Source organism: Phyllopteryx taeniolatus, chromosome 7, assembly GCF_024500385.1.
Source record: "Phyllopteryx taeniolatus isolate TA_2022b chromosome 7, UOR_Ptae_1.2, whole genome shotgun sequence".
NCBI classification, from domain to species: domain Eukaryota; kingdom Metazoa; phylum Chordata; class Actinopteri; order Syngnathiformes; family Syngnathidae; genus Phyllopteryx; species Phyllopteryx taeniolatus.
In genome coordinates, this window is record NC_084508.1 from 4,169,167 (window position 1) to 4,188,505 (window position 19,339).

The following is a 19,339-nucleotide window of genomic DNA, read 5'->3' on the forward strand; positions in this document are numbered from 1 at the left end:
GTCTTTCTCCGAGCACTCCGGTTTCGTCCCACATCCCAAAAACGTGCGTGCTAGGTTGATTGAAGACTCTAAATCGAATGTGAGTGCGATTGCTTCTTTGTTTCGATGTGCCCTGCGATTGGCAGGCGACCGGTTCAGGGTGTACCCCGCCTCCCGCCCGAAGTTGGCTGGGATGGGCTCCAGCAGCCCGCGACCCTACTGAGGATAAAGCGGTAAAGAAAATGGATGGATGGCATTCGGAACTGCCCAGAACGTCGCCAGCCAATTACGACACTCAGGTGTGCGGCGGAGGAATGATGAGGGTCGGCTTCGGTTACGCGGCAACCCGACGCCCACCGTGACACCGAGCAAACATTCTCGAGCGTTCTTACCCTGGGCGACACAAAAGGTGAACTTTTGTTTGCGAACGTCCGGGAATGCGATAAGCTGTTAAACGCACACGTCTTCAACGCAAACATGGATTTTGCAGATCTCATTTCAAGTACCGAGAGGAACAAAATAAAATCCATCCATTTTCTACCGCTTATCCGGGTCGGGTCGCGGGGGCAGTAGTTTCAGCAGGGACGCCCAGACTTCCCTCCCCCCAGCCACTTCATCCAGCTCTTCCGGGGGGGATCCCGAGGCGTTCCCAGGCCAGCCGAAGGATGTAGTCTCTCCAGCGTGTCCTGGGTCGTCCCCGGGGTCTCCTCCCGGTGGGACATGCCCGGAACACCTCACCAGGGAGGCGTCCGGGAGGCATCCGAATCAGATGCCCCAGCCACCTCATCTGGCTCCTCTCAATGCGGAGGAGCAGCGGCTCTACTCTGAGATCCTCCCGGATGACCGAGCTTCTCACGACCCACACCTCCTGACCATAGGTGAGGGTAGGAACGAAGATTGACCGGTAAATTGAGAGCTTCGCCTTTCGGCTTAGCTCTTTCTTTACCACAACGGACCGATACAAAGTTCGCATCACTGCAGACGCTGCACCGATCCGCCTGTCGATCTCCCGTTCCATTCTTCCCTCACTCGTGATCAAGACCCCGAGATACTTGAACTCCTCCACTTGGGGCAGGATGCGCCTAGAAATTCTGTCCATAAAAGTTATGAACAGAATCGGCGACAAAGGGCAGCCTTGGCGGAGTCCAACCCTCACCGGAAACGAGTCCGACTTACTGCCGGATATGCGGACCAAACTCTGACTCCGGTCGTACAGGGACCGAACAGCCCGTATCAGGGGGTTCGGTACCCCATACTCCCGAAGCACTCTCCACAGGACTCCCCGAGGGACACGGTCGAACGCCTTCTCCAAGTCCACAAAACACATGTAAAATAAAATCAACTGGTTTTTTTTTTCATTTCTCAAAAGTATTTTCTGTCCAATGGCTGTCTGTTGCTGGACTAGAGCGGCTCCACCTACCGGAGACAAATTCCATGTGTGTTTTTTAGATACTAAGCAAATAAAGATGATTCTGATTCTGATTCCGATATACTGTATTTTGATTCAAATGTTACAAAAATAAAATCATGCTTAATTTACATATGGCAGCACGGTGCAGACCGGTTCGCACGTCTGCCTCACAGTTGTGAGGTTGCTGGTTCGAATCCCGGTCCCGCCTGTGTGAGTCTGCATGTTCTCCCCGCGCCTGCGTGGCTTTTCTCCGGGCACTCCGCTTTCCTCCAACATCCCCGAAACATGCGTGCTAGGTTAATTGAAGACTCTAAATTGCCCGTAGGTGTGAATGGTTGTTTGTTTCGATGTGCCCTGCGATTGGCCGGCGACCGGTTCAGGGCGTACCCCGCCTCTCGCCCGAAGATAGCTGGGATGGGCTCCAGCACGCCCGCGACCCGCATGAGGAGAAGCGGTACGGAAAATGGATGGATGGATATATTTTCAATATTTTAAAATCAAAACAAGTTCACTTTAACTTTCAGTCATTTAATTACAAATATTTTGGATAACAATGCTCCGTTTTTGAATCATATATTTCAATAAGTTGATTTAATTTGAATGAATTTACACAGATAATTTCTCCATATTTTCAAATGAAACAATATTCATCACCAGCACGGGCGCGAAGGTGGGCGTGTCGTGTCGGGCGTCGTACCTCAAATCGCTGCGAGCTGACTTTCTTGCCCTTCTTCATCCAGGTGATGCGCGGCTTGGGCTCGCCCAGCGCCTGGCACACGAACGAGGCCACGCCCCCCGAGATGCCCGTCAGGTCGTCGGGCGACTTGACGAAGCTCGGCACGCCTGCGAGGAAAAACGCCGCCGTAAAACGGCGCGTACGGTAAACGCCGCGTACTGCACTGCACTCACTGTCGGCGTGAGACGGCAGCACCAGCGAGGCGGACGACAACAAGAGCGCCAGGAGGGGAACGGCGCCAGCGTCGGGCCGACAGATGCGGCGCATGCCCATCTTCTCTCTCCTCTACGCTCCTGACGAGGCTGCCGGTTGGCTACAAATTCACGCCGTCATCGAGAGACACCTGCCGGGAGAGATGGAAAAGGATGCAAAGCTGTCGTTAGCTCAAAATGCTAACGTGAAGCAACCGCCGAGTCGTTTCAAGCCATCAAAACGATGAGCAGGCACACCAAAGTAAACAAAGTGTCATATGTGAAATAACGCTCCGTTTGCAGCGTCGAAAGCGTGATTAAGAAACAGCTGTAACCGTCTCAGTGTTTAAAGATGGAAAGTACGAGAGGAATGTCAACCTTTTCCGACCCAAAACAAGTTCAGGCCTCGCACGCTTAAAACGGCGCAAGACTCACAGTCTGATATTTACATTTTTTTGGATGCTCTTGAACATGAAAGTGAAAGTGAGGAAATTCTGCAAAAATATAAGAATTTGAGAAGGGGGCCAATACTTTGTCACGGCACTGTATGTTCCAAAGTGAAACTGACTTTGGGGGCTAAATTTCCCCAAAATTCAAAGGACAGCTGGAAAAGTCCAACATGAGCCTAAAATGGCCGAACTAACGAACACGGTCGACTTCCTGTGTCTTTTCACGATGGCTCCTTGAGACTTTTTGGTGGGTCGCTTCGTGATAGTCGACGCGCCACACAAATGAGGACAATGGCCACAAAATGGATTATGTGAGCCGATTAACTGATGTTGCTGTAAAAGCTCAATTCCCTCACTCCGACCTCCGACCTCCGAGGCCACGTCCGCCCCCCCCCCCCCCCCCGAACAACGGCGCACCACACTTTGTCACATTGCAGCGCGGCGGACACGTCACGCGTCACGGCGGCGCTCGACCACGCCGAACGCCGACTGGCCAGCTGCCCGGCGGCCACCTGTCGTAAACGTGCTCAAATGTCGACGCCGGCGGAGCCGGCGCGTCTACGGGTGCTGCGGGCACGTCGCCCAAGCTACCCGACACCCGCCTCGGTGGTTCTTCATCTCAGGTGCGAGATGTTTTGGACCATGAAGCTTCCACTAAGCCACGCCCCTTAGTTACTCTTGCTAAGGCAACTATATTATAGATTTATTATTTTTTTGTAAATAATAGTATGGTAGCGTGCTATATTGTACAGTCATGTGGTATCGTTGAGTATGTGTTGAGGAGCAGAGAGAGCGCGAATGACTGAGCACACGAGTCAGGTGACGTTGTCGTCCGAAAGAGGAAGGCCACAAAAGCCGGATTAGCGCCATTAGCGCCATTAGCGCCATTAGCGGTGGAATCTCAAGAAAGCCAATTTTTTGGGGGGGAAAATGGTTTTTTTCAACAACAAAAAAAAAGAAAGCCATTTAAAAAAAAAGGGGGGGGGGAAAGAAACACAATATAAAAAGGGGGGAAAGAAAGGAAATTAAAAAAGAGAAAGTAAGAAAGGCAATTTTCTTTAAAAAGGAAATAAAGAAAGGCAATTAAAATTGGGGCAAAGGCAATTAAAAAAAAAAAAGGAAGTAAGGGAAGGCAATTATAGAAGAGAAAAAAGAAAGGTCATTTAAAAAAGAAAGGAAGAAAGCAAATAAAAATAGAGAAAATGAAGGCAATTAAAAAAGAGAAAGTAAGAAAGGCAAATAAAAAAGGAAAAAAGGTAAGCAATTAAAAATGGGGCTAGGCAATTTTTTATTATCTTTTTTATACAGTACAGTGCTATTTTTCTTTAATAGAAATGTGGGGCTTTTTTTAGGGCTGGAATTTTGCTCGTTTCCACATAAAAAAAAGAAATAATTGAAGTCGAGTGTGAAGTACTTTTGAGTGATGATGTCATGAAATTGGAGCATTAGCATTAGCGGATCTTTGAGCAATGATGTAAGCGAGCAGCCGCATTCCACCGGTGGGAACGGAACACGTTTGTGTGTGTGCGCGTGTGTGTCTGTGTGTTCGCGACTGTTGTGTCTCACGGACGTAATTCCAGCTGCGTGAAACTCAAACTTGCCCCGGGGACTCTTTTGCTTCGCAACGTGTAAGATTTCTTGCCAGAAAAAAATAAAAAATAAAAAAAATAATAATTGCAACCAGCCGGACAGCGTGGAAAACATTTTTTTCCAGAAAAAAAATATCTATTATTATTAACAGAAGCCACTGACAAACAAAACAAATCAGTCATTTGAACGAGCATGACTATCACATTTTCAGTCACATTTGACAAACTTTGGATGGACCACGTTTTTGGACATAAACGTGATTTTAGTTACTCAGTCGGCATGTATTACTCCTCTCCTTGGAACTTGGATTTCAGTTGACTAACCTGGTATGTCACGGGTCAAACTGACCCGTTTTAACATTTACAAATCTCGAAAAAAAAAAAATTTAAAGATGAAACATCCTTGTCCCTGTTTTGTTTCTTTTTTTATGTTCCTCATCTGGATTTATTATTATTTTTTTTTTTAGAAACTGACATTTTATCTGAAGCTATAAAACTCCATAAAAACAAAACGTGCAATTCTGGCTGAACTTGTGTGTGAATGTTGTAGTATGAATTACAAATGTAGAATAGGAGACTTTGTAAAATGCAGAATTATACAATCAATGTAAATTTGCTTAAAAATGATTATTTTTCATCCAAAAATAGGAATATTTGGAATTGTGAATTAAAATCAGTTTTTAAAAAATGTTGAATTTGAGGTGAATTTGTTAAAACATCTCGATGAAATCAACATAAAATGTGCAATTTTTCAAAAAGTAGGAATTATTGGAATGTTGAACATTATGAATTTTTCGATGAATTTGAAAGTATTTTTCTTGTGGAAAATGCGAAATGTGATAACTGAACGTTCTGAATGAGCTGAATATTTTGACGTCATGGAGTTTTGGAACATTAAAACAGTGAATAGAATAAAGAAATAATATTTTTAAAAAAGAATGTTGGTGAAAAATAATATATGGACTAATTTAGTGAAAAGGGGAGAGAAGGTCAGATCATTATCATTCGTAATGTGTTGTTTTGTCATTGCTACCCATCAAAAGCGTTTTTGGGAGTTTTGGGAGTTTTTTCCCGATATGATTTTTTTTCGTGTGATCCATTTTCCGCTTTGATTTGCGAGCGCAAACTTGATTTACAAGCGCTGTGCGGTGGCGGCGAACTCGCGACGAGCAACATTTTGGTAAATGGCGAACATTTGTTTTCCCAAAAAAGAGGCTTCAAGCTGTTTCGTGCCACGCCCCGTTTACTGTCAAACTAAACCTACAACAAAGTGAATTACACACTGTGTCTTTAAAACAACTTTGCCTTAGAATACCCCTGCTTGCTTAAAGCACGACAATGGAAAATGCCACACCAAACATATTAATTTTTTACATTGTATTTAATTATGTAATTATTCCTGTATGTTTTTATAAAGGACAATGATATAGATTTTCCTTATCGAACATACACATGACAAAATGTGTTGTCATTTTTTGGGGGGGAGGCCGGAACAGAAATGTTGCATTTTGTCAGGTTGTTTCCTTGAACGTGCGACGGCAACACTTGTGTGGACACCTGCAGCGGGTTCAAAGTGCACGACCGGGTCACTCAACAACCCCCCTTGATTCATTCCAACTGGTTACTGACTAACAATTGAAGCAGTTTCTTACTAACTAATGTGGACGACGTGCACACACTACATTCACAGTACACGTTTGAGGACCGTATACAACAACACCAGCATTTGAGGGAAAATTGCAATCTTCTGGAAAGTTCCACCTTTTTTTGGCGGGTAAATTACTTTGAAATATATTTTAACACAACATATACACAAATAGAAGCACGGCATAGAAAACAGGAAACCATACAGTACACTAACACAGTAAAATAAAACAAAAAAAAACTCAAATAAAGACACACACCCAAAATAATAATAAACGCCATGGTGAGCTCTTGCTCTCACCACCGGAATTCCACTATTGTCCATTAAACACAGAAAACGTGACGTGCGAGCAGACGTCTCACCTGCACCACAGGTACACTGGATGAAGAAATGGAAGAAAAACAAGAAGACTCTGCTGACTTCTGAGGGTAAAACAAGATGGTCCAAAGATGAGATGAATAAAGACGTGTCAAGGATGAAGAAGACTCTTCTGAAGATGAAGAAGACCTGCGGCCAACAAGCATGAAGACGACTTTCCAGAGTTGCAAAAATGCTGGCAGCCTTCGAAGAATTCTCACGTAAAGCCCCTAAAAGTGCTCCTCCTTCTGGCTGCTCAGCGTGCAGCCTGGGGGTGTTGTTGGAGGAGGGGGGGAGGGGGCTACTGCGGGGGTGGGGGGGGGGGGGTTCCGGCTGGGTCAACCACAGGCGGAGGCCGGCTGCGGAGTCGCGATCGATCTGACATCGCCCGCTGGGAAGCCGCTCACGTCGCCGCAGCGGAGACCGCGTCGAGGGTGTCGGGTTCCTCTCGGGGGATCGGGGGGCGTCAATCGGGGGTTGGGGGTCACTAGGGTGGGAGCTGCGCTAGAGGTTTGACCCAGGTGAGAGCGGCTCCTCCCTCTAGTGCTACTGGAGCAGACGAGGGGGAGGAGGAGGACGAGTGCTTGTTGGGAAACAGAGCAGGAGCGTACGCGTGGATGAGGGTCTTCGAGAAGACCCCGTTGGGAATCTTCAACGTTCGCTTGCGTTTACATGTACACAAAAACCCAAAATGTTTTTCATTTCCTGTGCTAAAGTCCCTGCGAGAAAATTCACAGATACGTTACAAAACATGCTTGAAGACAAGACCGCTAAATAAGAACATGAGCGTCTTCGTTCACGTCAGCGGTTATCCGGAGAAATTGCGACGTGCGGTTAGTTAGCTATGCCTGCACCCGAAAATGTATCTTCCCTTTGGATAGTCCGCTGACAGCTTTAGAGCGCCTCGTCGTCAGCCATGAGTGCGTGCGCGTCACGAAGAGAAAGACAGAAGCGCGAGGGAGGGGGAAGAAATTCAAGAAAAGTCTGACGTGACGTGACAGCCGGCGCGTGGACGGACTTAGGGCCGGCGTAGCCGCTTTAGAGCGCCTCGTTGTCGGCCGCGAGTGCACCCGCATCACAGAGACAAGGTAGAAGAGTGAGGGAAAAAGAAAAAAAAGTCTGACATGACAGACAGCAAGTGGGCAGAGGCTCGGCGCTGGCGCGGCCACTTCATTGCGCCCTGAAGCGAACGCAACACGAGACGCGACCGCCTCCTTCAGGACGCCAACATGATGGTTGCGTGACTTCGCGGGGGCGGGGCATGAAGCGGCCACACCCGCTGCTTGGCCGCTTTTGTGTTGGTGTCATGTGACTTTTGACCCCCCATGAGTTCATGTTCTCAGCAGTGATTCATGTGCGGTAGAAACGTGAGCTGTTCGCCTTTAGAAGGAAAAGAACGTTTTTGTGTTGTTGAAATGGATACGGCCCGCACCTCACGCGCCCCCCACCTCACACACAAAAACGCAGAGCCCGGACCGCCAGCGACCCCCCCGCTCCCCGAAACACTTCCTCCATCACAGCCGGACCAACAAAGACTTTTGTGACCCCTGAAGGTCATGTCGGATCAACTTCATGCTTCCTCAAATCGTTGCCGTGACCCAATTAATCGCCAGATGCGTCCTTCACTTAAGGAAAAAAAACGCCTCCCTCAAATAGAACAAAGAAAAAACAACGACTGAGCCCATTTCAATTCGGTTGCTTATATAACAGCAGCTCCGAGTCAGGCGTGGAACTGCACGTGGTCATGGGGTCAAGTGATGTGAGGTCAAGCAATGTGAGGTCAGGTGACGTGAGTTCAAGTGACGTGAGGTCAGTTGACGTGAGGTCAGCAAGTGACATGAGGTCAAGTGATGTGAGGTCAGGTGACGTGAGGTCAAGTGACGTGAGGTCAGGTGACGTGAGTTCAAGTGACGTGAGGTCAGGTGACGTGAGGTCAACAAGTGACGTGAGGTCAAGTGACGTGAGGTCAACAAGTGACATGAGGTCAGCAATTGATGTGAGGTCAGGTGACATGAGGTCAAGTGATGTGAGGCCAGGTGACGTGAGGTCAACAAGTGACATGAGGTCAAGTGATGTGAGGTCAGGTGACGTGAGGTCAACAAGTGACATGAGGTCAAGTGATGTGAGGTCAGGTGACATGAGGTCAAGTGATGTGAGGTCAGGTGACGTGAGGTCAACAAGTGACATGAGGTCAAGTGATGTGAGGTCAGGTGACGTGAGGTCAAGTGACGTGAGGTCAACAAGTGACATGAGGTCAAGTGATGTGAGGTCAGGTGACGTGAGGACAACAAGTGACATGAGGTCAAGTGATGTGAAGTCAGGTGACGTGAGGTCAACGAGTGACATGAGGTCAAGTGATGTGAGGTCAGGTGACGTGAGGACAACAAGTGACATGAGGTCAAGTGATGTGAGGTCAGGTGACGTGAGGTCAACAAGTGACATGAGGTCAAGTGATGTGAAGTCAGGTGACGTGAGGTCAACGAGTGACATGAGGTCAAGTGATGTGAGGTCAGGTGACGTGAGGACAACAAGTGACATGAGGTCAAGTGATGTGAGGTCAGGTGACGTGAGGTCAACAAGTGACATGAGGTCAAGTGATGTGAGGTCAGGTGACGTGAGGACAACAAGTGACATGAGGTCAAGTGATGTGAGGTCAGGTGACGTGAGGTCAACAAGTGACATGAGGTCAAGTGATGTGAGGTTAGGTGACGTGAGGTCAACAAGTGACTGTACAGTATTTTCTTCCATTATTTGGTGGAAAGCGGGTTCTTCGGCAGAAAGAGAAGAGGAAAGCACAGAGCCTAGAACTGAATGCGGGGACTTTGAATGTTGGGACTATGACAGGAAAATCTCGGGAGTTGGTTGACATGATGATGAGGAGAAAGGTTGATATATTGTGTGTCCAGGAGACCAAGTGGAACGGCAGTAAGGCTAGAAGTTTAGGGGCAGGGTTGAAATTATTTTACCATGGTGTAGATGGGATGAGAAATGGAGTCGGGGTATGACAGAGTACCCAGAGAGGAACTGTGGCACTGCATGCGGTACTCTGGAGTGGCAGAGTGGAGGAACAGTTAGAAAGATGGAGGCATGCGCTGGGAAGCAGAGGAATGAAGAGTAGCCGAAGTAAGACTGAATATATGTGCATGAATGAGAGGGGTGGTGGGGGAAGAGTGAGGCTCCAGGGAGACGAGATAGCAAGGCTGGAGGACTTGAAATACTTGGGGTCAACCGTCCAGAGCAATGGTGAGTGTGGTCAGGAAGTGAAGAAACGGGTCCAAGCAGGTTGGAACGGGTGGAGGAAGGTGTCAGGTGTGTTATGTGACAGAAGAGTCTCTGCTGGGATGAAGGGCAAAGTTTAGAAGACAGCGGTGAGGCCAGCCATGATGGACGGATTAGAGACAGTGGCACTGAAGAGACAACAGGAAGCAGACCACATGAAGATGTTGAGGTTTGCTCTCGGAGTGACCAGGTTGGATAAAATTAGAAATGAGCTCATCAGAGGGACAGCCAAGGTTCGATGTTTTGGAGACAAAGTTAGAGAGAGAGCAGACTTGGATGGTTCGGACACGTCCAGAGGAGAAATGGTGAATACATTGGTAGAAGGATGATGAGGATGGAGCTGCCAGGCAAGAGAGCGAGAGGAAGAGCAAAGAGAAGGTTGATGGATGTCGTGAGGGAAGACATGAGGGCAGTCGGTGTTGGAGAGGAGGATGCAGGAGATAGGCTGACATGGAGAAGGATGACGCGCTGTGGCGACCCCCAATGGGACGAGCGCAAAGGAAAAGAAGATTTTCTTCCATTATTAGATGATACACAAATGCCACCCAGCCCTCCAGTTTGTTCTCATCATGCCTGGCCAATAAGTCCAAACGTGTGTGTGCGTGTGTGTGTTTGTGTGTGGATGCTGTGATGAGGTGCAGCGTCAGCACAATGCTGGTCTCCTTCCCGCTGGTCAAAAAGCTGCTACACTTTCACAACCTGCGCACACACGCACACACACACACACACACACCCTTCCTCTGACCGTCAGGGATTACGTAAGTGCGAGATTCCCGTTGCTTTCGAATGCTATCCAGTGAATTCCCAACTATTCACAAATTCACCTATTGGCATTTATTGTATTTTTTTGTCTGTGGAATCGATCCACAGCTATTTGCTGAAAACCCCCACCTAGTCGCATGTTTTTGTGCTCTTTCTGTAAGATGCCACAAGTTGGCACCAAAGCCCTGGCTGTGAGGAAAGTAGTCATTGGTGTCAAGGAAGTATTGTTGAAGTGATCTCGACTGAGATTGACTCATTGACTTTCTATTCGTTAACTGGAATCCAACTGTTTCCCGCCACCCAAAAATATATTCGTCAAGTACGTTTTGGGTCTTGCCGAGCTTGTCTGTGAAATTCAAGTTTGTGAACCATTGTAATGACTAACAGATGCCTGCAGATGGCGGTGTTGCAGCGCTTTGGATTTGAGCTCAGCAAAGCTTTTGAGTAGAAGATAAAGATGAGGGGGTGAATCTGGGCTCATCGCGTCAATTATGAGGGAGAGAAATGGCAACACGTTGGAAGTCGGACAACTTTAGGCACCTCACACTCAAATAGAACACGTAGATGTATGGAATAGCATGTGTTGCAGGAGGTAATAGAACGTGCGTGTTGTGATCGTGAGAAAAGATGTGAATGGCACCATGTAAAAAATGTCAGCGTTGCTCAAGGCTCGTTTCTTAGTTGTATGTCTGTAAATAAAGGTCTGGTTTTGTTGTTCTACACTTTGCGGTGCCTACAAAAGCAAATAATATTAGCGTTAAAGTAACTGTTCTGCTTGAAATGTTTCACAAAAACCTCATTTTCTCCGCGGATGTATCAGAAACCGAAGTCTTTGGTGAAACCAGCACATGTTCTGCTGTTGATTACTAAAGAACAGAAAAAGCTAGAAACAATTTTTTTTCTGGTGAATGAAGAGAGTCTACTTCTCCTTTTAGTAAGTTTGGTGCTTGCATTGTGACAGAACACAGTATTCTGCAGGTCTTGAAAGATCTGTCAAAATGCTGTCAAATTAATATAATAACTCCCAATTTCACAGCAGAGCTATTAAAAAAGACCATATTTTCTTCATTTCCTGTTGGCGTCCTATTTTCTTCACTTCCAGTTGGCGTCCCAATACATTTTTCCGCATTTTCTTCACTTCCTGTTGGCGCCCCAATACTTTTGTCCATATTTTCTTCAAATCCGGTTGGCGGCCCAATACTTTTGTCCGCTTTTTCTTCACTTCCTGTTGGCATCCCAATATTTCCTTCACTTCCTGTTGGCATCACAATACTTTCCTCCACATTGTCTTCACTTCCTGTTGGCGTCACAATACTTTTGTCCACATTTTCTCCACTTTCGGTTGTTGTCCCAATATTTTTGTCCGTATTTTCTTCACTTCCGGTTGTAGTCCCAATACTTTTGTCCGTATTTTCTTCGTCCGGTTGTCGTCCCAATACTTTTGTGCGTATTTTCTTCAGTTCCGGTTGTCGTCCCAATACTTTTGTCCGTATTTTCTTCACTTCCTGGTGTCGTCCCAATACTTTTGTCCGTATTTTCTTCACTTCCAGTTGTCGTCCCAATACTTTTGTCCCTATTTTCTTCACTTCCGGTTGCCGTCCCAATACTTTTGTCCCTATTTTCTTCACTTCCGGTTGTCGTCCCAATACTTTTGTCCGTATTTTCTTCACTTCCGATTGGCGTCCCAATACTTTTTCTCCACTTTCCACATGGTGTCCCAATCCTTTTGCACTATGTTGGAATGTGTAAAATCATTTGCAGATGGGATCGCGGCGACCTGAAGCGGGAGTGAAAAGCTCAGAAGTTTGTCCAAGAACTTGAAGAAGATCTCGGCGATCTGATAACGTTTCCACGGGCGTCCGATCAAAGGAGCCTCGCTTTGTGCTTTCAGATCGCATGCTCACTGCTAACTGCTAACCGCATTCGTGCACACAAAAGACGTCACGTTTGTTCTTTGCTTTGCTGATAAAAAAAAAGTATCATCTTTGATCTTATTTGACAATTCTTTGCTTTTGCGTCAGGACTCGTGAAAACACGCCCTCTAGTGTGCATCTGGCGCGACTGCTGTTTATGATTTATTTCCAACCTTTATTTCGTATTCTGCTTTTTTCAGTGTGAGTGTATGGGGTCTCAAGCACTGAATAAAGTTATCTTTTTCAATAATGCCTTTATGGTTAGTTTAAACACAAAGAAAACACTATAAATATATATATTTTAAAACAAAATAATACATTTGTTTTTTTGACTCGTCATATTTGTGGCATTTTTTGTCATTTTCTGGAAATATTGTCATTTTTGGCCATTTATGTCAATCTGGTCAGTTGTAGTTAATAATAATAATATTGATAACGCAATTTTCATTCTGTAAAATAAAATAGGTTGTTTTTGTCATTTTCTTTAAAGAAAAAAAAAGTAATTTTGGATCAACAAGTCGGTGGTTCTGCGACTGTCATGAAGTATTTTGGGGGCTCGTTTTTTTCTAATTTATTGGCATTTTTTGTCATGTTTTTGTCACTTTCTGTCACTTTTTGTGATTTCTGGTCGATTATGCTACAGTCATTTTGATTTTGTAAAATCGTTATGAAGTTGTTTGATAATTTTGTCTTTTTTTTTGTAATTTGTTTGTATTTTTTAGTTTTTAGTATTTTTTTTGGCGGTCATTTTTCTTGTCACGATAAAGTAAAAGGTTGAATGCGCCGCCATGTTTCAGTGTTCAATTTGGTACCATCGTAACACGTCCTCTCGTGTGCAGTTGGTTTCGTTGGCGTGGGCGTGGGCATGGGCGTGGCGCGGCGCGGCGCGGCTCCGCCCCGAAGCGTCCCGCGGGGCGCCAGATTGTCTTGGCGACGCGAGCGCGCCAGGGCTCAGCGGGCTCCCATCCCGCCGGCGTCCGGCCCAGAGACTCGACTCGCCGACCGGATTCGGGCCGGAACATCGCCAACAGATGGCCGCCGGTGATTCATCGCCTCGTCGGGGAGAATCACAACCCAAAATGGCCCCAAAGCACATTAATGCTTCGGAAAAGGCCGAAAATGACATTATTTAAAAAATGTTTCAAAAACTGCTGTCACGTTTGGAGACTCACTTTGTTTGCACATTTACAACAAATACGACAAAAATGCAGCCCATTGAGTCACGCTTGGGCGTGATTGTGGTTATTATCAAGAAAACCATAAAACAAATTGCGCTTAAATTCAACTCTTATGAGCTATTTTGCTTTGTGCACAAAAGTACCTTTAGTTGTACCAGGCATTAAAAAATGAACAAGAAACTGAAGAAACAAGGCTGCTATAATCATTTTGTCCCCATGGCTCCATCTAAATGTTAAATATGTGCAGTGTTTACTGTAAATATAAATGTTAAATCTAAATGCTAAATATATTTCAAAATCTTAAATGTAAATTTTAAATCTACATTTTCCCCCTGAGTTGTTTTCTAGGCAAAAACGTAACATTTTGTTCATCTAACGTAGTAATTTACAATCAAATATATTGTTAAAAGATGACACAAGTAATTTCCTGAGGAAATCAAACAATTGTGTGCCTAAAAATGTCTCAAAATAACAAGAAAGTTACTAAATATATATATATATATATATATATATATTTTTTTTTTTACTTTTATTTTTTACAGCTAAATATTATAATTTGTTCTCTAATCGGAATCAGATTCAGAATCGGAATCAGAATCATCTTTATTTGCCAAGTATGTCCAAAAAACACACGAGGAATTTGTCTTTTTTCAAGGCAAAACGCAACATTTCCATAACCTAATGTGATCTTTTTGCCACAAGAAATTGGGTAATAATGGCAAGCATGTTCCCAACTATATATATATTTTTCTGACAAAAAGATGACAACTTTTTTGTGGTCAACGATTGCATTTTGGTGCAGAAATATTGCACTTTTGTTGACAATTTTGTCAAAGGGTTGCTACTCTGATTGTTAGAAGATTTTCTACAGCTACTAAAAAATAGAATACAAAAATAAAAATACAACTTTGCAGTCAATTGTTGCCCAAATCTTGCACTCTTGTTACAAATTTGAATGTTTTTGTGTGTCAAAGAATAGCGTTGGAATTATTTACATGGGAAACTAACATGCTTAAACACACACATTGAAAAAAAAAAAAAACATCATTCTTATGGAAAAATATTTGGAATAACAATTTTGTGGACTTTTTCAGCATGAGAAAACCAAAGCGCCGTCAAAAAAATTGATCACATTACAGGAAAATGAGCCTCTAATTTTGATGACAATGCATAGCATTTTTAAGGCCAAGTATGTCAATTTTGAGTACAAAAAGCAACTTTTTTGTGTGGGCGACAGTATTTTCGATGAGGAAGTTGAGGAAGACGAAGGAGGCGTTTCATCAGTATTCCATGGCGGGCTCCCGCTCGGCCTTCCCGCACATTGTGGGCGCAAAGCGCTCGTCGCCGCGTGCCTTTGACGGCGCGTTTCCGCGCAACATGCGGCTCAAGTTTGACGTCGTGACAATCGGTGATGACGACATCATCAACAATGACATCATCGGCACTTACTTGGGTCTGTGGGAAATCATAATCAATATTCGGGCCGACCGATTAATCGGCTGATATTAGCCCTTTTCAAATTTTGGGCCGATTTTTTTTTCAGGTTTTTTTTTTTTAATACATTACCACATTACAATATAAGACAAAGATAATGACATCCAAACAAATGTTTTTTCTTAAATGGCAAAATCGTCCAAAAATTGGTGATTTTTGCAGATTTTTCTCTCTGTTGTAATGTTAAACAAATACTAAAGGACAAATTATTGCAAAACAGTCAAATCATTTAACTTTAATTCATCTTAATTGTTCTAAGCATTAAGGGACCAATAGAGAAGTTATTGTATTTATTATATGTTTTTCAATAAATTGGTCGATTAATTGGTTATCAGAATTTTATCGTAATCGGCATCTGCTTCAAAAAATCCACATCGGTCGGGGCTTGCTAAATATATCTCAAGAATTTGTAATATTGTAATAATTGATACAATCACAATAGCGTGTTCAAATATCAAACATAATGCAAGCGCAAATATGGTCAGCAAATATCGATTTTCGTAGCAATAGATGAATTTATTGACTATGACTGACTTACAGCATTTTCCATTAAAGACCCAATTCAAAAATAATAAATTCATTAATACAATTATACAAAAAACAAAATCAATTTTGAAAAATAAAAATCTAACATAAATAAGATCAAATAATAAAGCTACTCTTAATAAATCAATAATAATCCATCATAACCAGTTTATTATCATTATTAAATATTATCTTTTAATTACATTAATAAATAATAAACATACAATAAAATATATACTACAATTTAAAAAATAATTTTAATAAATCAATTATTTATTGAAACCAGTATATTATTATTATTATTATTATTATAGCAAAATTATATTAATATATAATGCATAATTAAAATTATACAAAATATCTCAAATCAAATCTAATTAAAAACAAATAAAATAAAAAATGTAATCTTAATAAATGAAAGATAACTTATCATAACCAGTTTATTGTTGTTATTATTATTATTGTTTTGGGTTGTTGTTTTATTTAAATGCAATTACTGAAATGATTGTAATGTTTACTTTTGTGGATTTTATGTTATTGTTGAATCATTTTCAGTGTGTTGAACTGTTGCATGGACGTTGCCTGCTGTCTCTTGATTTGAGCACAGCACGTGAAGGGCGCGCGCACAGGTGCGACGACGGCGTGCACGCGTACACTCACCATCTTCCCGGGGAGGTGGGTGGAGGTGGTCTTCTTCAGGTGGTCCGCACCACGACATCCACAAAAAAAAAAAAACAAAAAAAAAAAAAACAGAAAACAAAATCAGTCCTCACGAGGAAAATCCCAATGACAAAAAAAAGAAGAAGGAAAAAAAAAAAAAGTCCCGTTAAATCCTTGCGCGTTTCTCCTCTTCCGGTTCTGTTCGTCCGCTGATTCCGCTCCGTCCGGCTGCCTGGCCGTCAACGAGAACAGGAAGAAGAATTAGAAAAAGAAAGAAAGAAAGAAAGAAAAGAAGAACAAGAAGAATTAGAAGAGGAAAGAAAGAAAGAAAGAAAGAAAGCGACCGAGCTCGGCGCTGATGCTTGCTGGTCGCTCGGCAGACTTCGGCAAACCTCGGACGACCTCGGCTCTTTCCGGAAAGTCCAGCGAACCTGACGACGCTGATTGGTCGGCGAGCTTTGTCGCGGCTCTCACGCACGTCAATCATGACGTCACAATTTTTAAGCGTCTCAGAATTTACAGTTTAGATTCTAAATCATAACTCGATACAGCTTTTTTGAGGACTTTATGCCCCTTCAAAGTCATTTTAGATCATGTATTACATTTTATGCTAAAAGTTTTTCTTTTCAATTATTATTTGTGCCATTTTTGTCAGATTTTGTCATTGGTCCACTTTTTCGTCAAACAAAAAGGTGAATGTATGCTGCTCATCAACTCGTTCTGTGGTCTTTTTTGTGTTATTTTGTTGACCTTTTTATCCAGTTTGTCATCAATTTTATGCTGCTTTGGTCAGATTTTGTCTAAGCAACCAATTGTGTGATGCTAATTATCTCTTATTGTTCACAATTTAATGTCAAATCAAAAAATAATTGGTCATGCAATAATAATTACCATTTCTTTTTCAAATATTAGTTAAGGTCATTCCATTTTTTGTCCATTTTGTATTGAAATATTAATGGATTCCTCTCAATTTTGGTCAAATTTAGTCCATTTTGAATTCATACCTATTGTATCGTATTCATTTATCATATTTTGTATGTCAACACTGTCAGAGTTTATTTTAATTATTAAAGTATGTGAGGCTTATTAACTGTGTTTTGTGAATTTTCTTTTGTATTTTTTTTGTGTTTTTGGGTCATTTATGGTCAAATATATTTCATTTTATTTCATTTTGTCATATTAATCCCTTCATAAAGTTGCGTGAATTGGCAATTTTTGCTCAAATTCTCGTCAAATAAATAAACGTGGCTTTACAATGCAAATTGCCATTTTCATTCCAATATTAGTAGATTCATATCAAGTTTTTGGTCATTTTGTATTGATATCTATTGTATCATATTCAGTTTTTTGTATATTATTTTTGTCAGAGTTTGTATTTTTTTTAAACGCAATGCACTGAATCTGCAAAAGGCGAACAGCGATATTGCGAGGGAAGCCTGTCAAACGAAAGCATGAAATCCAATTACAGTTTGCAAAATAATCTTAACGCAAAAGTCGCAAAGATCCAAATCAAAATCCTGTGTTTGCAAAAACTTGACGGTCCAGCCCGCAAACTTGTGGTCAAGCCGCCCCCTCCGTGTTTAAGAGCCCACCAGATGGCCCCGCCTCCCTGAGGGCACGCATGCTAATATTAGCGCGGTTCTCGCGAGGCGGACTCCCGGTGACAGATGGCGTCCTGCGTCCGCTCGGCACCGCAAAGAAAAAAAACAAACAACAACAACAATCGCATTAGATCATTTCCAAACATTTACAAATCACTTCCAAGGAAAAATAAAAATACAAATCAACACTAGTTTATCAATTGATGTTTACTATTTTACAATGAACTAGATACAAATATGTTATAATACAATGTCAAAATGTTCAACTATGGCCAAACTGGGCACTAATTGACATCTGGGCACTACCAGTGAAGCACTAGATGTTAAATGGTAAAATGATATCATGTCACTAACCCTAATAGTGAAAAAAAACATGACTACTGCGCCCGTGTAATTCCACTAGTGTGCTGAACTATCTTACTAGTGAGGACAAAGCGCGTACTCGTACTTGGACATGGAAGAAATGCTGAAACAATTCATGGAAAGCATTTCTTCCATATAACTAGGCTACTAGTGCATGGCACTTGACTACTGCTAGGGCGTGGCAGTATGCTGACTTTTCATACCAGTAGGCCAAATGTAAATCATCGTTTTACTACTGGACTGAATTGTCTTACTTGTGAGGACAAAAAGTCTACTAGTACATGGGGCTTAAGCCGGCTAGCCAGAATATCCAGAAAATGCTCAAACTGCTTCATGGAAAGAATTTATTCTATATCCTTGATCAGAAGGCTACTAGTGCGTGACAGATGATTTACTCGTTGGGCCTAGTAGTGTTACTACTGCATCACAGTAGTCAACCGGTACGTTTCATTGCAAACTGAAAACTGACACTAGTAGCGGAAGTGTTACTAAGACCAATTGCTCTACTAGTGCGCTGAAATGTCTTCCTAGTGAGGACAAAAGAGTGCACTAGTACATGGACCTGAAGCTGCATATCCGGCAAATGTTGCAACAGCTTTGACAAGTAGCGCCACCTGGTGGCTCGAATCAGAATCACAATTAGAATCAGAATCAGAGTCAGAATCAGATTCATCTTTACTTTCATTGCTTGACGTCACACGAGTGTATGGCAGCAGAAGCAGCAGCGCTCCTTCCTCCAAACGTTTGTTTTTGTAAACCTGATGGCGTCATCGACCAAATAAAAGAAGACTGGCGGTGAGCATCGATGTAAACTTTCGTCACACGAGTGTAGCAGCAGGATGAGCAAAATGGGTTTTGTTAATTTGTTTATTCCGCCCCGCCCCCCCGCCATGTCCCTTTAGGGGTTCCGTAGAAACGACATCAACCAGCTAGTTTTGTATTATTATTTTCCTTGCGCTCGTCATAATGGTGACGGCTCCCACATGACTTGGGACGAGAGGCCGTTTAGACCCTTGACTGGTCGCCACTTAAGGTCGCAAATAAACGAAATTTATTTTGGTTGTTGAAATGTTGAAAAGTTTCCCCACCACTTCCGGACACGTCACATGACTAAACAAAACGCCCCCATGGTGAGGGGAAAAAAAAAAAAAAAGGTGTACTTGCGGTGACTTGAATCAATAAGAAAATTCTAAAGATAACCACACAA

General features: G+C 43.1%; 1 protein-coding gene across 11 annotated transcripts in view; it reads right to left on the minus strand.

Moving 5' to 3' along the window:
* ptprfa (protein tyrosine phosphatase receptor type Fa) overlaps window positions 1–19,339 on the minus strand; it is a 65,212-nt gene that overhangs the window by 45,723 nt on the left and 150 nt on the right. For 8 of the 11 annotated variants that reach the window (XM_061779981.1, XM_061779980.1, XM_061779978.1 and 5 more), the window contains exons 1-3: window positions 16,169–19,301; window positions 2,300–2,469; window positions 2,088–2,233 (exon numbers count right to left, since the gene is read on the minus strand). In XM_061779981.1, coding sequence (XP_061635965.1) covers window positions 2,088–2,233; window positions 2,300–2,399 — 246 coding nt within the window. In that variant the 5' untranslated portion in view covers window positions 2,400–2,469; window positions 16,169–19,301. Of the gene's footprint in view, window positions 1–2,087; window positions 2,234–2,299; window positions 2,470–6,362; window positions 6,590–16,168; window positions 19,302–19,339 lie in introns of those variants that run through there. The other 3 variants (XM_061779971.1, XM_061779972.1, XM_061779973.1) reach the window with 3 other exon arrangements.